The sequence below is a fragment of the Rhipicephalus sanguineus genome, chromosome 10 (assembly GCF_013339695.2).
Source record: "Rhipicephalus sanguineus isolate Rsan-2018 chromosome 10, BIME_Rsan_1.4, whole genome shotgun sequence".
NCBI classification, from domain to species: domain Eukaryota; kingdom Metazoa; phylum Arthropoda; class Arachnida; order Ixodida; family Ixodidae; genus Rhipicephalus; species Rhipicephalus sanguineus.
Genome location: NC_051185.1, coordinates 40,416,317 through 40,434,211, shown reverse-complemented (window position 1 = coordinate 40,434,211; position 17,895 = coordinate 40,416,317). Strand labels below are relative to the sequence as shown.

Genomic DNA, 17,895 nt, shown 5'->3' with positions numbered 1-17,895 from the left:
CTGGGATTATTAAGTGGCAGTGCAGGAAGCCGCAGACAACGTTGCAGGCGTAACTAGCAGAGTCGACATAATCCAGTTCGGTTGAGTATCTTCGTGTAGTGGTCTTTCGCTTTTGATTGCTGCGGCCTTTTTGGCCTGGAAAGGCAAGAAATATGGTGATCTACTTCAAAAGCACGGGTGAGTATACTGTACGCTCAGTATGCTACCCCGTAAGCGGCAGTAAAATGAGTGAGAACGGCTATAATCGCGTCCGAAGCAGTGGTCTCTCACGCTGCGGCTTGTCACGCATTCGCGTCACGTCGTTTCTCAGGTTATGCGACGTGTCTGTGTTGATGCTTCAGACCATCTGGTTTATTAAGCCGACGTCGTACTTCTGTTTGATACGACTGAGAAAGTAATGCCATTTAACCACCCCCCTCTCGCTTGCGTGCAGTGGTTTCGCCGCCGGCTGTCATCTTCATGGGAGTGGACAAATTCGAAAGTGAGTTCCCCGTGTCTGATTCCTTACTGCTGCACTCGCGTTGGGGCGCAGTTCACTCGCGATTGTCGTGGTCTGAACACTTTCGTTGTTTCTTTGTTTCACGCAGACGAAGATCTCATCAAGTGGGGCTGGCCCGAAGATGTGTGGTTCCACGTGGACAAGGTGTCATCGGCCCATGTGTACCTTCGGCTGCAACCCGTAGGTGAAACCTTGTGTATCCTCTATTCGTGCGACACACGAATGTGTAAAAAAGTGTCAGTCTTGACGTTTGATGCAGCCAACTGCACCCAACAAGTTCCAAAACGATTCCTACAGCAGATCTCATCTCCGTAGTAAACCTGCGCCGTGGTGGATTTAATTAGGCCGCGGGTTCGATTCCCAGGCCTCGGCGTCCGCGTTTCCATGGAGGCAAAATGTAGAACCGCCTGTGTACCTAGATTTAGATTAACGTTAAGAGAGCCTCAAGTGGCCAAAATTAACCAAGAGTCCCCCCTCTATGGCGTCTTGGCACTCAAAACCCCAAAATAAAACTTTTTTTGAAAATCTCAGAAATTGAAGTAGCTTGATAACTGACATTCAGAATGGTTTAGGCACACTTGTACCGAAACTGGTAACACTGCTCAAAGGACAGCGACAATAAAAGGACAAAAGCACAATGCGGACGCTGGAATCTTGTGTCCTTTATCATTTGTGCATTGTTGCTAGTTCCTTAGAAAATGTAACACACTGCATTACAGTCTCGTTATATAAAGTGTTACAGTCATGGTAAAGCTGAATACACACAGCTCTGTGCATTTTGAGCTTTACCGAAAAGGAGGGGTTAAGAATCACAGCAGGTGTTGTTGTCTGCATCAAATAATCGCCATGTAGCGTCATAACGGTGTCGCAATATCGTTTTGCTCGCAGAACCAAACCCTGGACGACGTGCCGTCGAGCGTACTCGAGGACTGCGCGCAACTCGTGAAGGCGAACAGCATTCAAGGTGCTGTGAGCGTCTCGTCAACTTTGCTCACCGCAAGTGGCTGCGGCAATTTCTGTTCAACATTTGATGAGGTTCATTTTGCATTCATGTTTCTCTCGAGCTACAGTGACCGGATCGCTTTATTGTCGAGCCATTCTGTTAACGTGTTACGGTAACTTCTCAAGAGCGGCCACTGCAGTGATGCATTGGTTATGACATTTTGCAGCCGACTGTGGAGAAAAAAAGTTTGTTTTGCTGACACGAACACAATAGTAGGGAAACAAACAACATCATCATTTGAACAGTCACACCATGGTGCAAAAGAGGGTACAAAAAAAAAACTTGTCTCTTCATTCTGGCAGCACCATACGTTCATATGGCATATACGCGGGTCTGTGCGAGAGATATCTGTTTAAACATGACATTTCTTCTTTATGATAACATTAATCAAAAGCGAGCTCATGCATGCACCTCCTCAGAAAAAAGGTTTATTAGGCACCTTTGTCAAACCAGTTACACTGATATTCGAAGCTTCAACCATAAGACATGTTTTTTCATTCTTATGCATGTATGAAACTGTGCATCCACCAAAGTTTGACATGCATTAACAATTGGGACGGTCTCATTTATATCGTCTAGTTTCTCTCGTGGTGTCTATGCGCCCTACTTTTTTCCACTGTGAATCTCCAGCAGCCAGCATAGTTTTTTGTCATTCTGTGCTGTTGAGTTTGCCCTTCTAATGAAAACCTGTCATCACACTTATTACTACATTCTGCGGTCGCTATATATAGTTAGCACCGATGTCATCGTTTCCGCCGTCTTAGGGTGCTAGCACATTGATAAACTGCGTAGACAAGAAATTTGACAGCTGGAAGGCATTTCTTGTGTCGAGGGACAAGTCAATAACTGTGGTAGCCCCACGAGAAATAGCTGTCGTCAAGTGCAAACCGATGCACGTGTGACAGTGTTGTCCACCGACGTCACCATGACTGCCATGTTTAGGCACTGGCACAGTGAGAAGCTGCTTCAGTAATGTCATGTGGAATCTGTCTACTCTCGCTGGCCAGTGCTTGAATGCCCGGTAACGTGCAAACCTTCTTGTGCTAGAGAAGCATTACAGATGCATGCGCTGTAGAGAGAACTGTATAGTTTTATATGCGCAGACAATCGAAATGCAGTGCTTTAACATGTAAGTAACAGTCTCAGTTGATGCAGGCGTCACCTGCTATGCTCACTGCGAACTGTTCTCTCGTCCAGGCAACAAGATGAACTCCATCGACGTTGTGTACACAATGTGGGCTAACTTGAAAAAAACGCAAGGAATGGAAGTCGGCCAGGTTGGATTCCACAAGCAGAAGGAGGTAAAGATTGTCACACTTTAGTTTTCTTCTAGCACTTCTGGTCTCAACAGATTTCAAGTGCAGCTGCGATTGTGATGGTAGTGTGCTGTAGTCACATCGAAGCAGGCGATTCACGTGCAGTCAAAACTCTCAGTAACGAAGTCTCGTTCTGTTCGAAAAAATTTTCGCTGTATTCATGATTCGTGAAAGGCATATCCACTTCAGGTGTGAATCACGATGGACTGTCTCTCTAAAGGGTGTCAAGTACACACACAAGTTTTTCTGAGGGGCTTGACGCTCCGTTGCAAGAAATTCAAGGTGTTGAGATGGTGCTTTGGGCACTTTATAGTGAGCCATCATAAAGAGAGAGTAATTAAATCTATTATGGTGTTTGTAACATTTTGTTTAGGCGTAAAGAGAGTCAAGCTACAGTCTTGAAGTGTATGCACAAATACATTATTTGCTGCATGAGTTACGACAAAAGAAAAACTACTCTTCCTACACTGCTAAGGAAATGTGGCGCGTCCAACAACCCCGTCAAACGTGATATTGCCGTCAGCAAAGTGGTCCCCTGCAGAATCATGCAGTGTACTGAAATGAATGAATAAGGGTTAAAAAATGCAGTGTTAGCATACAAGGGCAAGCAAGGCATATTGAGCATTATGAATGTGTTGGGGGGGGGGGGGGGTTCAATTAATCTGAAGTTCAGTGCCTCTTGCTTTTTCTTGGTAAGCTTTAAAAAAAATTGCCCTGCTAAAAGCGGGTCACATCCAATCACTTGGACAACTCTCTTGAACCGGTAATGTCATTGCATGTTATTATTGGCAAGAAAATTTCTTAATTCACTTCATCACCATCCGAATGGGTTTGTGAAAGATCGTCAGAAATGTTTCAGGATCCCTTTAAGCACTGGAAAAGAACACGGGCATAGACGAAGTATACAAAATAAATGCTAGTGTTGTGTCCTGCGGATCCCTGTTCTTAGCTAGCTCTCAACTTTTCTCGATACGTGTTAGATATGCGTAGCATATTGGTGGCGCCCCCTAGCGCGAGTTATGTATACACAGTAAAAGATTTGTAGGGCTGAGGCGGGCCCTTCTCAAGTTCATCGCCAGCAAGTGTGTGTGTGTGCGTCTCATTGTCCTAGCCAGTTTCGCGCCGAGAATGTGACACATGCTGATACTCCCAACCAATAATAATGAAAGAGGGGGCAATAGATCGAGGGCTCGTTTCTCTTTGTTAGACAGTTGATTGGTCAGCTTCCAGCTCGTAATAAGATGACATGCTATGTGACGCCAGCTGGCGACAAAAGGAGCGTTCCATACTTGCCGTCATTGCTTCGAGCGGCACTGGCTAACACTCCCAGGATTACGGAAACATGAATACCCAATAAAGTGGATTGGAAAGCGACCGGTGCTGTAGCTCAATTGGTACCAATGTTGTAGCTCAATTGGTACTGGTGCTGTAGCTCCATCCGAAGGCTGTAGGTTTGGTGCCTACCTGCAGCAAGTTGATTTTTCATCAACTTCAATTCCTTTCCATTTATGAAGTAATTACTATGCTATAGTTAAAATGTACAAGTAATATCCCCTGTGCCTTCCTTAGCTTCATTGTCTGTTGGTTTCACAAGGTTGTGTCCAACCAACAAGGCCGTACGAATGGCAACGTTGCATCGCAGGTGCGGACGATCCGGGTGGAGAAGCGCATCAACGAGATCGTCAACCGGCTGATGAAGACCAAGGAGGAGCGGCAGCCGGACCTGCGCGCCGAGCGGGAGGAGCGGGACCACAAGGAGCGCGAGGACAAGAAGCAGATCCTCCGCGAGCAAAAGGAGCGAGAGAAGCAGGAGCAGAAGGAGAAGGAGGAGCAGGCCAAGCTCAGGTGAGCGTAACAACGTGCAACTGGGAGAGAGATCCTTGTGTTCTTTCACCGTTCACTCATCTCTCTATAATGCCATCTTGTAAATTGCGGCAGGTGCTACAAATGCTAGAGTGACCTGTACTGTGCATGCATCAGTCCATGTTCCATTTCATAAACCGTTCGCAATGCTACAAATGCTAGAGTCACGTCTACTGTGCATTCATCAGTCTATATTCCATTTCGTAAACTGTGGGCAATGCTACAAATGCTAGAGTCACATCTACTGTGCATTCATCAGTCTATATTTCGTTTCGTAAGCTGTGGGCAATGCTACAAATGCTAGAGTAACATCTACTGTGCATTTGTTGGTCCATATTCCATTTCGTAAGCTGTGGGCAATGCTACAAATGCTAGGTTGACCTCTACTGTGCATTCATCTCTCTATATTCTATTTCGTAAACTCTGGGCAATGCTACAAATGCAGAGTCGCATCTACTGTGCATTCATCTCCCTATATTCCATTTCATAAACTGTGGGCAATGCTACAAATGCTAGGGTCACATCCACTGTGCATTCATCTCTCTATATTCCATTTCATAAACTGTGGGCAATGCTACAAATGCTAGGGTGACCTCTACTGTGTATTCATCCCTCTATGCTGCCATTTTATAAATCATAGGAAGTGCTACGAATGCTGCAGTAACCTCTACAGTGCATTCATGTCACCTTTCTCCAGTCTGTAAACTGTGGGTTATGCTACAAACGCTAGAGTGCCTTCTCTTGCTGTTTACTTTCAGGATCAGAAGTCACCGAATCTGTAGTAAAATGGGGAACATGTTGAGTAACTAAGCCATTTCTAGCGCAGTTCTCATCAAATCTTCAAATTTTTTTATTTGTCGGTTTTATTCTTCATATTCTGAAAGATACCTGACAGCTTTATGATTTTATCATAAGATACCCGATTGCTAGGTCTGTTTTACGGCTGTTGCAATACTGACATTGCCAAATTCTGTAGTTTTTACTTGCATCCAGTTTTTGGGTTTTAGAACAAGGTGTGCTTATGGCAGTTAAGGCAAAACATTGGTACTTCATTACTCCATGAAAAAGATGAGTCATTAAGCTTTAGTCTTTTATTTTTTATATCTTTGCAGGAGTTACGATACACTGATGAAAGGAGAGAACATGAAATCAAACAAGGTATGATGATTCATTCATTCATTCATTCATTGGGATAGAGGAACACCATCTTGCTGGGACCTTCCTCCTCACTTCTCTATGGCCGTAGACTGTGGTTCTGTGAATGCGGTTATCGTAACTGTGGCTTTTTAAGTGCATTTGTAAGCTAATCATGAGACATCATATTGCCCTTAGTGCCAAAAGGATACTCGCTTAAATTTTGCAAAGACTGTCTTGGGAAAGAGACGAAACCGGCAAACGCCAATCACCAAGAAAGTTAGTGATTTAAAAATGACACGCTGCTTATCATTTTTTTTTGTTCAGTTTTTTGTTGCTTACTGCTTGTTTGCTGCATCTCAATGTAAATCATTGCCAGTAAAGCCTGCACATATCCCCTAAAAGGCATGTGCTCAGGGCAAGTAAAAAAATAAATAAATGAATAGATTGTATATCCAAGCCTCTCCTTTCTCGTATATGCAGAATTTTTGCTACCGTTAAAGTTCTCACACTGGCAGGTATAAGAAACGCTTCAAAAGTTATGCTTTGTATAGGCATGCATAGTTCAAGCACAAGAATATACGATGTCTTTTATTTTATGATTTTCTTCCCTCTCTTCCAGAATGTTTCAATCCCAGTCCCCATCCCTCTATAAATAGTAGCATGTCAATGGTTATATACACGCTGGCAAAAACCTCTTTTTTCCAATAGTCTCTCTCTCTTTCATGGTTTACCTTTTGTCACCCAACAACATTTTATCACTTTTTGTACAATCATTCATTTTGGTTATCTTTTCATCTTTTTTCTACTTATTTGCAGGAGGATGGTTATGACTCGGATGACTTCATGTGATGTTCCGTCAGCACCGGCCTGTGTAATAAATGTACAATAAATATAGAGTTTTATCAGTTCGCTGTCTACTGCTGCTTGACGACACTCTGCATGGACAAGCTGTTGAACATGGAATAATGCTGGAGCCAGTGTTTTGGCAAGGGAACCTGTCTGTCTTCATCTCCTTGTTTCACCGTTTGAATTGATTTTACTGACATAAAACAATTTACAAAAATGTAATATTTGGGGATGCACGTTGGCTCCAGCGACGTTCCTTCGGTGCCTCCAGTTCAAGCCGCCATCTTTCCTACATCAGTCTTGTTTGCATGGACAAGAAGTATACACAATATGGTCCACCCTTGATGGGAACAACCAGTCCATAGTTAATATAGACAGGATGGTTTGCAGGTTGTAATTGTATGTACAGGTACACATTCTCCTAGCAGTTCATGAGAGACCCTATTTTTTGCGGGCAAACATTGGTGTGGCATTCGTTTTATTGTCATTTATGTATGTGTTCCCTTTAAGAGCGAACTCCACTGCACCTGCCTCCTTTGCCACATTCTTTCCCAAGTAGAGGAATGTTCTCTCTGGATGCTTCAGGTTACAGTAAATATGGACACTGCAATTACCTTGGCATGGAGGCCAGCAACCAAAGACCCACTTGCTCGGGTCTCGTGCCTGTGGCAAAGGCCCATCGTTGGCTTTTGTGTGGTGTGCTCAGGCCATCATATGATGTCGTATGGCTAGCCAATTAACTTAATACAGGGATTACTGCAGCAGCGGCATTACACTGGGTAACAAGTTTTTCTTGGATTTTTTATTTGACTGTATGACTTATGCTAATTTGTACAATTGAAGCCCACTTATCATACAAATGCACGCTACGTGCAGCAGAGAATAGGCTTTGTACATGTTGTACACTTTGTGCATTGCTACTTGGCACTCCTGTACAAACTATGCTATTTCACTTTTACTTTCGCTTGTGCGTAATCAGGGCTACCACTGTTTATGACCATATTTCAAGCTGTTTCTGAAATGGTTCCAGTCGCTCTGACTTGGAGGAATGGCTCTTCATCTAAATGCATAATCTTCAGATATTTTTATGGCGAAATATTGATACCAAGCTCATTTCAGTGTGATCAGTGAATGACAGCTACTTCTTTTTCTTTTTGAGAGCATGCACTTTGTGAAGATGATTCTTATTGAAACTCTTTCAGTATTACTCACATATGTTGTAATTATAATCTGATGTGCATATTTGGACTGTAAACGCCCTATGCTGCCAATGTAAGGGTCTTCAGGGACCCAGTCGAGCTGCCTATAAGCGGCTTTTAACCCTGAAGACCATCAGGAATTTTCTGCTGAAATAAACTTTTGATTGCCTGATTTGTGTGACGTGTAAGCACATCACAAAGGTGTGTTCTCTGCCATTGACTACGGTGATGGTGTTATTAGCTCCCTCATTTTCGTTTTGGTGGGAATGAATACAGGAATCAATTAAACCTTTACAATTGAAAGGGCTGTCCGACGGTGCGTGAGATTAGGCAAGCATGAAAACTATCAAAGGCCGTTTCATTTCTTCCACTGCAGAGGCCCGTAGACCGGCAAGCCTACTTCAGATATTGCTTAGTTCAGTTAAGTTCAGCGAGGAGCAGCTTTAACATCACGCTTTATCGATGCCTTCACTAACCGAAAGTGGATAGTTGGGCTTGTTGGTTGTACATATGACGCACAAGGCGTTGTGTGCGTTATCTTATGTTGTCCTGTAAACTCTATGCCGTGAAGTGTCCACTATCCCAGTCGAAAACGAAACTACTACACGTAGAAAGCGGACGTGGGTCGCAGTCGAGCAACAATGAGCCCTTTCGCCATTTCTCGGGCTGTCGTGCGTGTCTCCGATCGTGTCGTGTGTGTTGTTGAGCGACTCGAGGCATGGCACGCTGCTTGCTCGTCGTCGTGCTCGAAGCCGCCCAAGCGTCTGTGACTCGGGAGTGTGAAACTGCGCGCTCGGAGAACCACCGTCTCTTTTTTTAGCGAAGTGCCTCGCGCGAGAAGCGGGCGTGCCTGTGCTGCCGCTTCAAGATGTCTCGGCACCGAAATGTTCGGACTATGAATTACGATGACGGTAAAAAAAGAGGCTCGTTCTTTCTCGGGCAGCAGTAATGCGCCGAATTGTGTGTTGTGAGAGCTAGCTCCCCTAACCTCGGTTTCGATTCATTGCGTTAGCTTATCGGTGTGTGCGCAACAGGTCTATCAGCAGCTCGTTCGAAAGACGCTGCTCTGAGTACGGCTTCACCCTGACACGGCTTCGAACCGATGGCGTGCTCGTTAATTTCGCAACGTAAAACGTAAGCGCAGGTTCATTCCCCATTTACCTTGGCCGTATGTGTTCCTAAAGCGTGCGCGGTAACACGCTACGCATTTTCCAGTCGACCGTAAGGTGTGTTGTCTTGCCCGTATGTGGTTTTTGGAGTCCCAAATTATATAACTTCCGTAGCACGCATTTTGTTTACGTACTCTACAGGTGACGGATGTTTTATACTGAAGTCTGAGCCTGCGAATTGTCGCGGTAACTGTTTTTAAAGAACGCGTCTGCCTTAAATTTCGTACTGCGTCACGGACCTTGTTACCGCGTTACTGAGATCACATTTCGCTGTTTTACTTTCGTCTCGGTTTCGTAACTCACTTGATTGCTTTCTTTAACAAAACCCACCAGAGTCATTATGTGCTGTGGGTGTAGCTAGTAAGCAGCGCTAAAAACGCCAAAAAAATGCTTGTTTCCTCGCAGATTATGAAGGCTACTATGATGTCTACGGGAGATCCCAGGAAGAGGATTCATGCATATCTCCGACTACAGGTACGATTTCAATCTTCGCTGTTCGTGGATTCTGATTGTACAATGCCTATTGTGTATTGCTACGCATAATTTAGCGTTTCTAAACTTCAAGTTTTACAGAGCTGCTGCGGGTTCAGCCTTATTGGCAGGTGTCACGGGGAACGCAATCTCAGCTTTCCTTTCCTGACAGTCCAATTTGGTTAATTGCACCGGTCTCCCATAATTATAGAGATCGACAAAAACATATTGAGAGCTATTTCATGCTCACACGCATGTCCAAGCGTCGATTGTCACAGAGAATATTGACGATGCGTCATTTACCAAAATTCTAACGACTGCGCAAAGTAACTTGCTAGGACACCTCTGTTCTGGTTATATCTACGTTGTGTATTGCAATAGGTGTTTACTGTCATTGTCCTGGGCTAGGCAGTTTGGTGGACCCCTTGGGTAACTGCCTGTCACACTTACAGGCACCTTGCTAACTGCCGAACAGGGTAACGGCGATGGCCGTTACCCCATTCACATTTTTGGGTTATGTGCTGTTGTACAGCTGACACCTTCTGCTCATTAATTTTTGCAGAGGAGCAGTTCCTGTACAACAGGGAAAAGCTCCACTCCATGTCGTCGTTCCTGTCTCCCGAAGTCCTCCAAGAGGAAAACGAGGAGGAGGAGGAAGACGAAGCCCACAAGTCTGCAACTCAGGAACCCGAACTCAGCCCCGTGGACGAAGGTGTGCCTGTTGTATAGTTTCATACTGTACTCCATTTCATGTGTCAGCTGCAGCGCTGTGGAAGCTAGCGAGACTTACAAGATGCGTTCGCACCACGAAATAGTTCAATGATTTTACCACCCGTAATGTGATTTTTCTTTTCGTTTCTAAACTGAGTAATAAATGAAAATGCTTTGTGCCTTAGAAATAGACAAACCCCTCTATTTATACGCTTGTCAACAGCTTGTTTTGGATCGCTTAGTGTCTCTTTGTTTCAGTATCGTGGCCTCCGCGATCAGTTACGCTAGCGCGCAGTCAGAGCCAGTCTCGGAGGCCACGGCGACAAAATCCAAGCGCACGCTGCGTGGACTTGCACATTTTGCCGACCAAACTTCTTGCATAGCTTCCACAGCATTGCACCTTATGTACGAAACGGAGTATACCTCTCATATATTGAAACGACAGCAAAGAAAGGAATGTGTGACACTAGACCTCTTACAGAAGCATTGTTATGTTATAAGCATTACCGTACACCGATTATCGCTACTGTAGGCTCATCAGATAGTGCGATTGGCTGGCTTATGGTTGTAATAGAGTTAGTGAGTTTCTTTATGCATCTGATGTTGAAATAATGTTACGTGTGGTTGATTAGGCATTGTGAGGTACACATATTTTGTAAGCCTGAGTTAAACTTCACTGACAGGCGCAAGTTAGGGCTAAGGGAGTGTTTCACTCTCTTGCAACACTGCGTCAATAGAAAAAACAGTAAGAACGGTAACAATGTATCTGTGAGTGCTCATAAGAATAAAAAAGGGGTACTCTAGTGTGATTATGAGTAGTACTAGTTCGCACAAAGCTATTGTTGTAACTGAAAAAAGAAAAAAAAAAAAAGCCACCTCGCATTTTGCTGTTAGGAAATATTTTGATGTCCTTGATGAAAATCTTGTTTTCAGTATAGTTAGCTTAAGAACCTACATTTTCAATAATAATAATAATAATAATAATAATAATAATAATAATAATAATAATAGCAATGATGATATTGAGGCCATGTTCATTGCAAACACTAGTAACCAGACATTTTGGTGTTGTATCGCTTACAGCATGAGGCATGTGCTTTTATGTAAAGCAATACAAGTTTTATCACTTGAGTCTAGTGTGCTGACATAGCTCAGTTGGCTAAATCTGCATGTTGCTGATACGGAGGTCATGGGTTCAAATCCCATTTTGGGGCTGTCACGGAAATGTGGCGCGTATTTTTCTTCTGACTGTTTAACTTGTGAATGCATGGCAAACGGTACACTGGAGCACCATTACTTGTCCAGTGTATTGGTAGTCCATGCTAAAGTGACCGTCTTCACCTGACCAAGGACTTGTCACTCAATCATGCTGGTGGCAAGCCCGTGGCGGTGAAGAGACATCTTTTTTTTTTTTATTTGCATTACTTGGCAAGAAACGAGCAACACTTGCCGGTAAAGATGATGTACCACATTTTCCTTTGATTTGTTTACTTGTTCTTTCACGTGGCTTATTTGTTTTCTCGCAATACGTAGTTAGGCCTAACAACAACATGCGGTTGCCCTAGGTACATCTCGCTCGTGAAAAGCCACAGGTTGTTGATGAAAATAAGTCCCGTCTACCACCTCTTTCGATGTTGTTGCTTGCTTCTCTTTCCCTTCAAATGCGCTAACTACCAGTATATCAGTGGAACAGGTCTTGTAGATGCAATGGGCACTTGACCTAATGGCTGTAACGAAGTTGGGTAGCATGTGCTTACTTAAAGTACTTCTCTTCAACTTGTGGCAAATTGCTGACACTTTATTTACTCGTAAAACTGACAAGGTGTAGAATTATATCTGTTGTTAGCAATAAGGGATTTGGAGAAAGTTCATTGGTTTTGATTATGAAAGTGAAACGTCAAAAATTCCTGGTTATTTTCACCTTTTTTTGTCGACATATGTTCATGGTGCTCATAGCTCAATATTACGTTTTATTGTGAATTGTAACTCATCCACTTAAATTGCAATTACTCCTAAAATATACGCAAGAGATTCTGTGTTTATATCTTTTTAAGGGATGGGTGATGTGCGCCAAGAGCCTTATCAGAGTTATAATGGTCGCTGCACACTGGCAACTAGTAGATATTGTCACATGGTTGTGACGGTGAAGTACGCAGAACACAAGCTGGTACAGATGAAAACTCTTTATTGGGCTAACTTGTGCCCGCTAATAGATGAACTCAAAGTACAAACAGTACTCGCTGTGCAACGATAGCCGCGAGCACGAACGTCGGGCGTTGACTAATCCGATCATCGGCAGAACTGGTCATTTTCTTTACAGTCAATGATCGAACCTTTCAGCATTATTGCTGGTGCTCGTGTAAGCTCCCAAATAAACCTGAGTACTCACATACTGCGCATAATCTTAACAGAACAATCTGAAACAGTTGTGAAGTTGTGAAGCTTCCTAAAAATTGCAGCATGGCGTGTGCCAGATGGCACTGACAGTATTGTGGGTGAAGCCCGATCACACCAAAATAAAGAAATAAAGGAGCGTGGCAATATGTGGGAACGGGAATTACAAAGTCATAGCTAAACACCCAAACCTCGTTATAACGAACATGCATATAACGATTTGTTGCTTATAACGAAGTAAATGAAGAATAGTCTTGTCATAGCTACAGTGTTACAAATAAACGTTTATAACAAATTTTCGGATATAACGAAGTTATTTTCATAACAGATGCGACTTCATTATAATGAGGTTTGAGTGTATAAGATAACTGCAATTTTGTAAGTGATTTATATGGAATCAAAGCTCTTTCCTGTCGTGCTTTTTGCTGCGTCACGAGATTTACTCTCGTCCTACGGCTTTGCCTCGTGCTTCCCTGCCCATCGCACTTTACCACTGCTGATTTACGTAATAACTTCTCGGTACTATGTGCTTCCATTGCAGTGCGGCTTTACGAGTGCATCGAGAAGATGCAAAACGTGGTGGGCGACTCGATACCAGAGGCCACGCTTCGTCGGGCGGCCCTCGAGGGAGACTTCAACGCCGAAGTCGCTCTTGACCGTCTGCTGCAAGGTCAGCTGATCGTTACACTTTCATTTGTTTGTTTATTTACCAATACTGTTAAGCCGTGACGGTAGCAGGAAACCCTGAATCAGTCTCAACCAGGGGTCTCAAACACGCGGGCCGCTTTCGCTAGCGGCCCGGACTGCGTATCACTGTCTTCATCCCACATACATTCTTTTTATTTTCCTTAAGTATGTTCATGAGCTGCGCAGACGTGACTGGTCTCGTGCACATTTTTTCGTGAGGCACCCCCGTCTGGCCACCATGTGTTAAGACATAACCGAGGAACAAAAACACCATACTTCAGAAATCGGCGTTCAGATTTCAGTCATTCTGGAGATCGATATCGATACGTTTTTCAAAACCTGACGCCAAATACCCTCCAGAAATGACCCATAGACGAGATGTGGGAAAGGCCTTCTTTCAAATGGCAATGTTAGCTGACATTTTGTTCACACTGACCCTCCTCCCGCCCTTTTTCTCTAACCTTCTTCACCATCTCGGCCCATCGGGAAATTAAATGTCTTGACTTCGGCCCATTAGCTGAGGTGAGCTCAAGACCCCTAGTCTAAACTGATAAATTAGCCTTCGAGAAAACCTGTTGTTAATATTGCAATCCTAGGTTGATTATTAGGAGAGTGTGCTTATTTTCTTGCTTGCCTGACATACTTGCTTTGCTCAGAGTGAACCTGAAGTGCACATTGGTTAGTAGCAATCCTGAAAAAAAGCCTTGTTTTTTTTTTTTTTTTCCAAACAGAAACAGACAAGCCGAAGCCACAGCGCGAGCCACGGAGGAGAGGTACGTTGAAACGAGTGCAGGCGCCTTTGCAGACCTGCACTTAGGTGCATGTCATCTTCTGCGATCTCCGTTGTTTTCAGTGGTGTGCCGCTCATGCATGTTTGCTCAATCTGGCCAAAAAAAAAAAAATTAAATCGTATAGAATAAGTGGTGATAAGTGACGACTCTGTGATCGCGTGATGCTCATGCATGATTGATTGGATGATCCTGCTCTCGGCCGTCACTTCTAAAAGGTGTCCTAATCACTGCAGGCTTCCTTGAGTGCACTTTGGGTGTGTTTTACCTTGCTCAGAGCAACGCCTCCGATAACACGATGCTTGGAACGTGAGCTGCGAACATACTGCCTTTCCTGCGCCTGTTATCGTCTCTTTTTACAGCGAAAGCTGCTATGAGATCACAACAACAGCTGTTTTTGGTCCTGTAGTTGTCCACCACTGCTGGTGTCTGTAACTGCTATTGTGCAGAATGAGAAAAAAATATGCTGGAGTGGATGGGATTTGAACCCAGGTCCTGTGCGTGGCAGTCGAGCATTCTATCACAGAGCCCCGCAAGTGCTTGAAACTCCTTTGCAAAAAGACCCCGTACAGGTGTCATGTTGGGCAAGAAATCACACTAACATATGCAATATAGCGTGGTAGAAGAGTAAAATAACAACCAGGCATCAGACAATGAAAATTGCGTAATGAGTGGGTCGTTAATGCTTCCAACCCATTACAAAGGGCTCGGCCATAATGCTTCATAATCATCGGCCACAGCATCAACAAAGTCCGCATAATGCCCCACAGATGTGTAGCGGGTACCACGCGTCTCCGCAGAATGACGAATAATGGCGTAGTGGAGGCTTCCGTAGACATTTCACAAGAATTATGATGATTTATGGATTTATGGCATAGTGGGTACCTTGCTTGTGTAATAGTATTAGTTGCTCCAAGAGAGTCCACAACGGGCTCTAGAAAGGCTGCTGTTCCATCTTTCGCTGTGACTGTGCTGCGTTTTCAGCACAGGCCTGGTGCTTTTTTGGTACACTGGTCAGCAGCTCTTGCGGCATTCCCTTGTAAACATGCACAGCCCTCGTAGCTGCCTCCAAGCCTTCATTATTGGTTCTGGCAGGTGGCTCTCTATGGAAAAGAGAGCGATGTTCCGGGCATATACCTAGAGGAGGCGTTGCTCAGAGATTTCATAACCACCTTCCTGATCACTTGTGCTTTTATCACATGAGAGGACGGTTCTGTAAGGGTTACCTTTGCAAATCCATGAGATGAGACGATGGCAGCATTGTAAGAACAGTTGCTTTTGGGACATTTGCGTAGACAGGCTGGGCTCGTTCGTAAAGAACTGTCCTTTTAAATTTTTTGTAAGGGCTGTACACAAGCTGTACTTCAAGTCGTGCAGAAGGCATTAGGAATGTTTTGCTCGTTAACCATTTCTGGTCCTATGCTTCAAAATGAACTCAAAGTTTTCTATTTGGCTCACCCGAACAAAATGGAAATAATTATCCCAAAGTTCTCGGCAATGAATCGGAACCTTTATTCGAGAACTGACGGAAACTCGAAATGATCTGTACGTATTTTGCGGCTCTTCGGGCTTCTTAATTCATAGCCATGGTGGATTTGGCCACAGAATGTCTGGTGACAACTGTGCCACCTAAGGCAGGTTACACGCCCTTCAGATTCTAGCAAGCTCCAAGTTAGAGCCAGGGGCTTTAACCTCAACACAATAAGCATATGTCTGGGAGAGCAATGGTTATCTGCAGCACAAAGTCAACAAAATACGTAGTTCACGTCGATGACATTCCCATTTCTGAGAACAGTTTTGTCGTTTGCTGTCTTCGGATGTTAGATGTTTCCTGCAAAAAGATGATGATTGCTACAGGAATCGTTGAACTAGAGAAAGGGTTTAAAGAAGACCAAGACAGTAACGGTACAACCTTCTGTTGCTTATTTTGAGGCAGAATCGTCAAACCCTTGACTGAAGGTATGACAGGATGCCGCCTTACAACGAGGCACAGAATCGCTCCAACAGGAGTGGGCATGAGTGCACCTGTGTTTGCATGAGACCGTGGGCCATCCAAGGCCGGGTATACGAGATGCAGCAAGCTGTGGAAATGGGTGCTGCACCACCTGCATCACACCCGCATCTGGTATACCACATTTTCTTGCATGTAACTCGTGCAAAATATTTAAAAGATTCGGAGCTAAAGTCGGGGTGCGGGATATCTGAGAGTGAAAGGTGGCTCTGCGGCGCTGCTCCACCGTAATAGACAGAAGGCAGCTTCGCGACAATATGCAGGCACCTTTTCTTTTTTTCATTTTTCTGTGGTTTGTAGATGTGGTGGGGGTGCGGGTTTATATGCAGGGGCAGGTTATAGGCGAGAAAATACGGTATCCAGCTAAGGCTGTGTATACCAGATGCAGACATACTTTTGAAATGGGCGGGATGCCACTTGCACGTACACCTTGTTTCGTTGAAGACCTAGTGGCTCGCATCTATTTCTTTATTGTAACACTGAAAATGGCTGTGGTACCTTCTGACGAGACTTACAATCATCATTAAATCCTCTCGATTCTCGTAAACGTTTCTCCTCCTTCCCCCCACACGACGCTTTGTGTTGTCTTGCAGCAGTGCACTTTTCTTGTTGAACTTGGTAGAGCCTGCTTAGTTAAAATGCTTGGTGCATGGCGGCCGGAGATGCAGACATGCATGTGTCACGTTTAATAGCCAACTGCAACCGGATTTTGGCTTTGGCTAAATTCATGACGAGCAAGTAGCACTGACCACTGAAGCAATCTCGGCAAGTGGAGTGCGAAGTTGCCACTTTCTCAAGTGCCCTCCTTTCATACGGAGGACCGTCCTCCCTCTCTTCAGAGCTGCTGGCGGCTGCTGTTTGATGTCATACAGCAGATTTCTGCTATTGGCTGATAGCTGACGTAAACCCAGAGCAGCGATGGGATCAGATGCGCCTCTTGCCACAAAGTACCGCCACGTGCCGACATCACGCTCTATAGCAGTGGTTCTCAGCCATGGACGTTCCGGGTACCCCTTTTGGATCGGTTGAATTGATGAGGGACCCCTAGCAGTAAGAGACAAAACATGCAGTGTCAAATAGGTGCCTTTTATTTCTCCCTGGCAAAAAAATAGTGGAAGTACCAAGGCAATTTAATCTCAACAGCCTGTCAATAAGTTGTGCGGCCTGCAGCCACATTCAAACTGTTTCTGTCTGTTTGCTCTTCAATGCAAGCCTGGAAAAAAAGTATGCTTGCATGCATATGTTGTAGAAAACTGCTACAAAAGCTTTACAGCCATCTCATGGAGAAGGGGGAAACATAAGTCATCTCCGCCGTAATGCAGAGGTGGTACGCAGTGAAGCATACCAAAAACCAGAAGGGGGTCACGGGTCATAGCATGCCTCCAAAAAACGCGTTTTTTGTTTTTGTTTTTTGCGAGGGTGGATTTTGTGGACCCCCAAAAATGGCTTCATGGACCTCATGGGGTCCGCGGACCCCCATTTGAGAACCACTGCTCTATAGTGTGCTAAGATTACACAGCAGCAACACTACCAATCGCTGGAATCAGACCGGGAGAGAGTGATCACATCTAGTGAAGCGCACTCAAGGTCATGATGCGCACTGACGTAGCTTCTTTCTCCCATATCATCACCCCCTCTTGGCTTCCAATGCACTTGTCGGTACAAAAGACAAGGGAAGGTGCTTAAAGCGTGCGACAAACCCTGTAGCTTCGCTTGTTATTGACAGATTCAAAGAATTTTTGTAGCGATCGATTCTACTTCAGTGCTTAGTTCAATTGGTGATTACTTGGAAAAATGATTA

At 44.4% G+C, this 17,895-nt stretch overlaps 2 protein-coding genes across 3 annotated transcripts in view; both read left to right on the top strand.

Moving 5' to 3' along the window:
* The first annotated feature begins 46 nt into the window (after positions 1-46).
* On the top strand, positions 47-6,723 carry LOC119371733 (coiled-coil domain-containing protein 25). Its single transcript, XM_037642186.2, has 8 exons — positions 47-177; positions 434-481; positions 588-679; positions 1,388-1,463; positions 2,700-2,803; positions 4,461-4,663; positions 5,794-5,839; positions 6,635-6,723. Exons 1-8 carry the CDS (start codon positions 153-155, stop codon positions 6,665-6,667), a joined length of 627 nt encoding a protein of 208 aa, XP_037498114.1. The 5' UTR covers positions 47-152; the 3' UTR covers positions 6,668-6,723.
* Positions 6,724-8,508: 1,785 nt separating this feature from the next.
* LOC119371730 (HBS1-like protein) overlaps positions 8,509-17,895 on the top strand; it is a 39,529-nt gene continuing 30,142 nt past the window's right edge. The window contains exons 1-5 of one of the 2 annotated variants that reach the window (XM_037642182.2): positions 8,509-8,774; positions 9,438-9,506; positions 10,066-10,215; positions 13,150-13,278; positions 14,027-14,068. In XM_037642182.2, coding sequence (XP_037498110.1) covers positions 8,732-8,774; positions 9,438-9,506; positions 10,066-10,215; positions 13,150-13,278; positions 14,027-14,068 — 433 coding nt within the window. In that variant the 5' untranslated portion in view covers positions 8,509-8,731. The remainder of the gene's footprint in view (positions 8,775-9,437; positions 9,507-10,065; positions 10,216-13,149; positions 13,279-14,026; positions 14,069-17,895) is intronic. The other variant, XM_037642183.2, reaches the window with a different exon arrangement.

Coding starts and splice junctions, on each gene's coding strand:
- LOC119371733 (XM_037642186.2), top strand. CDS start 153: ATGGTGATCTACTTCAAAAGCACGG. Junction 178..433: donor GATCTACTTCAAAAGCACGG/GTGAGTATACTG, acceptor GCTTGCGTGCAG/TGGTTTCGCCGCCGGCTGTC. Junction 680..1,387: donor TGTACCTTCGGCTGCAACCC/GTAGGTGAAACC, acceptor TTTTGCTCGCAG/AACCAAACCCTGGACGACGT.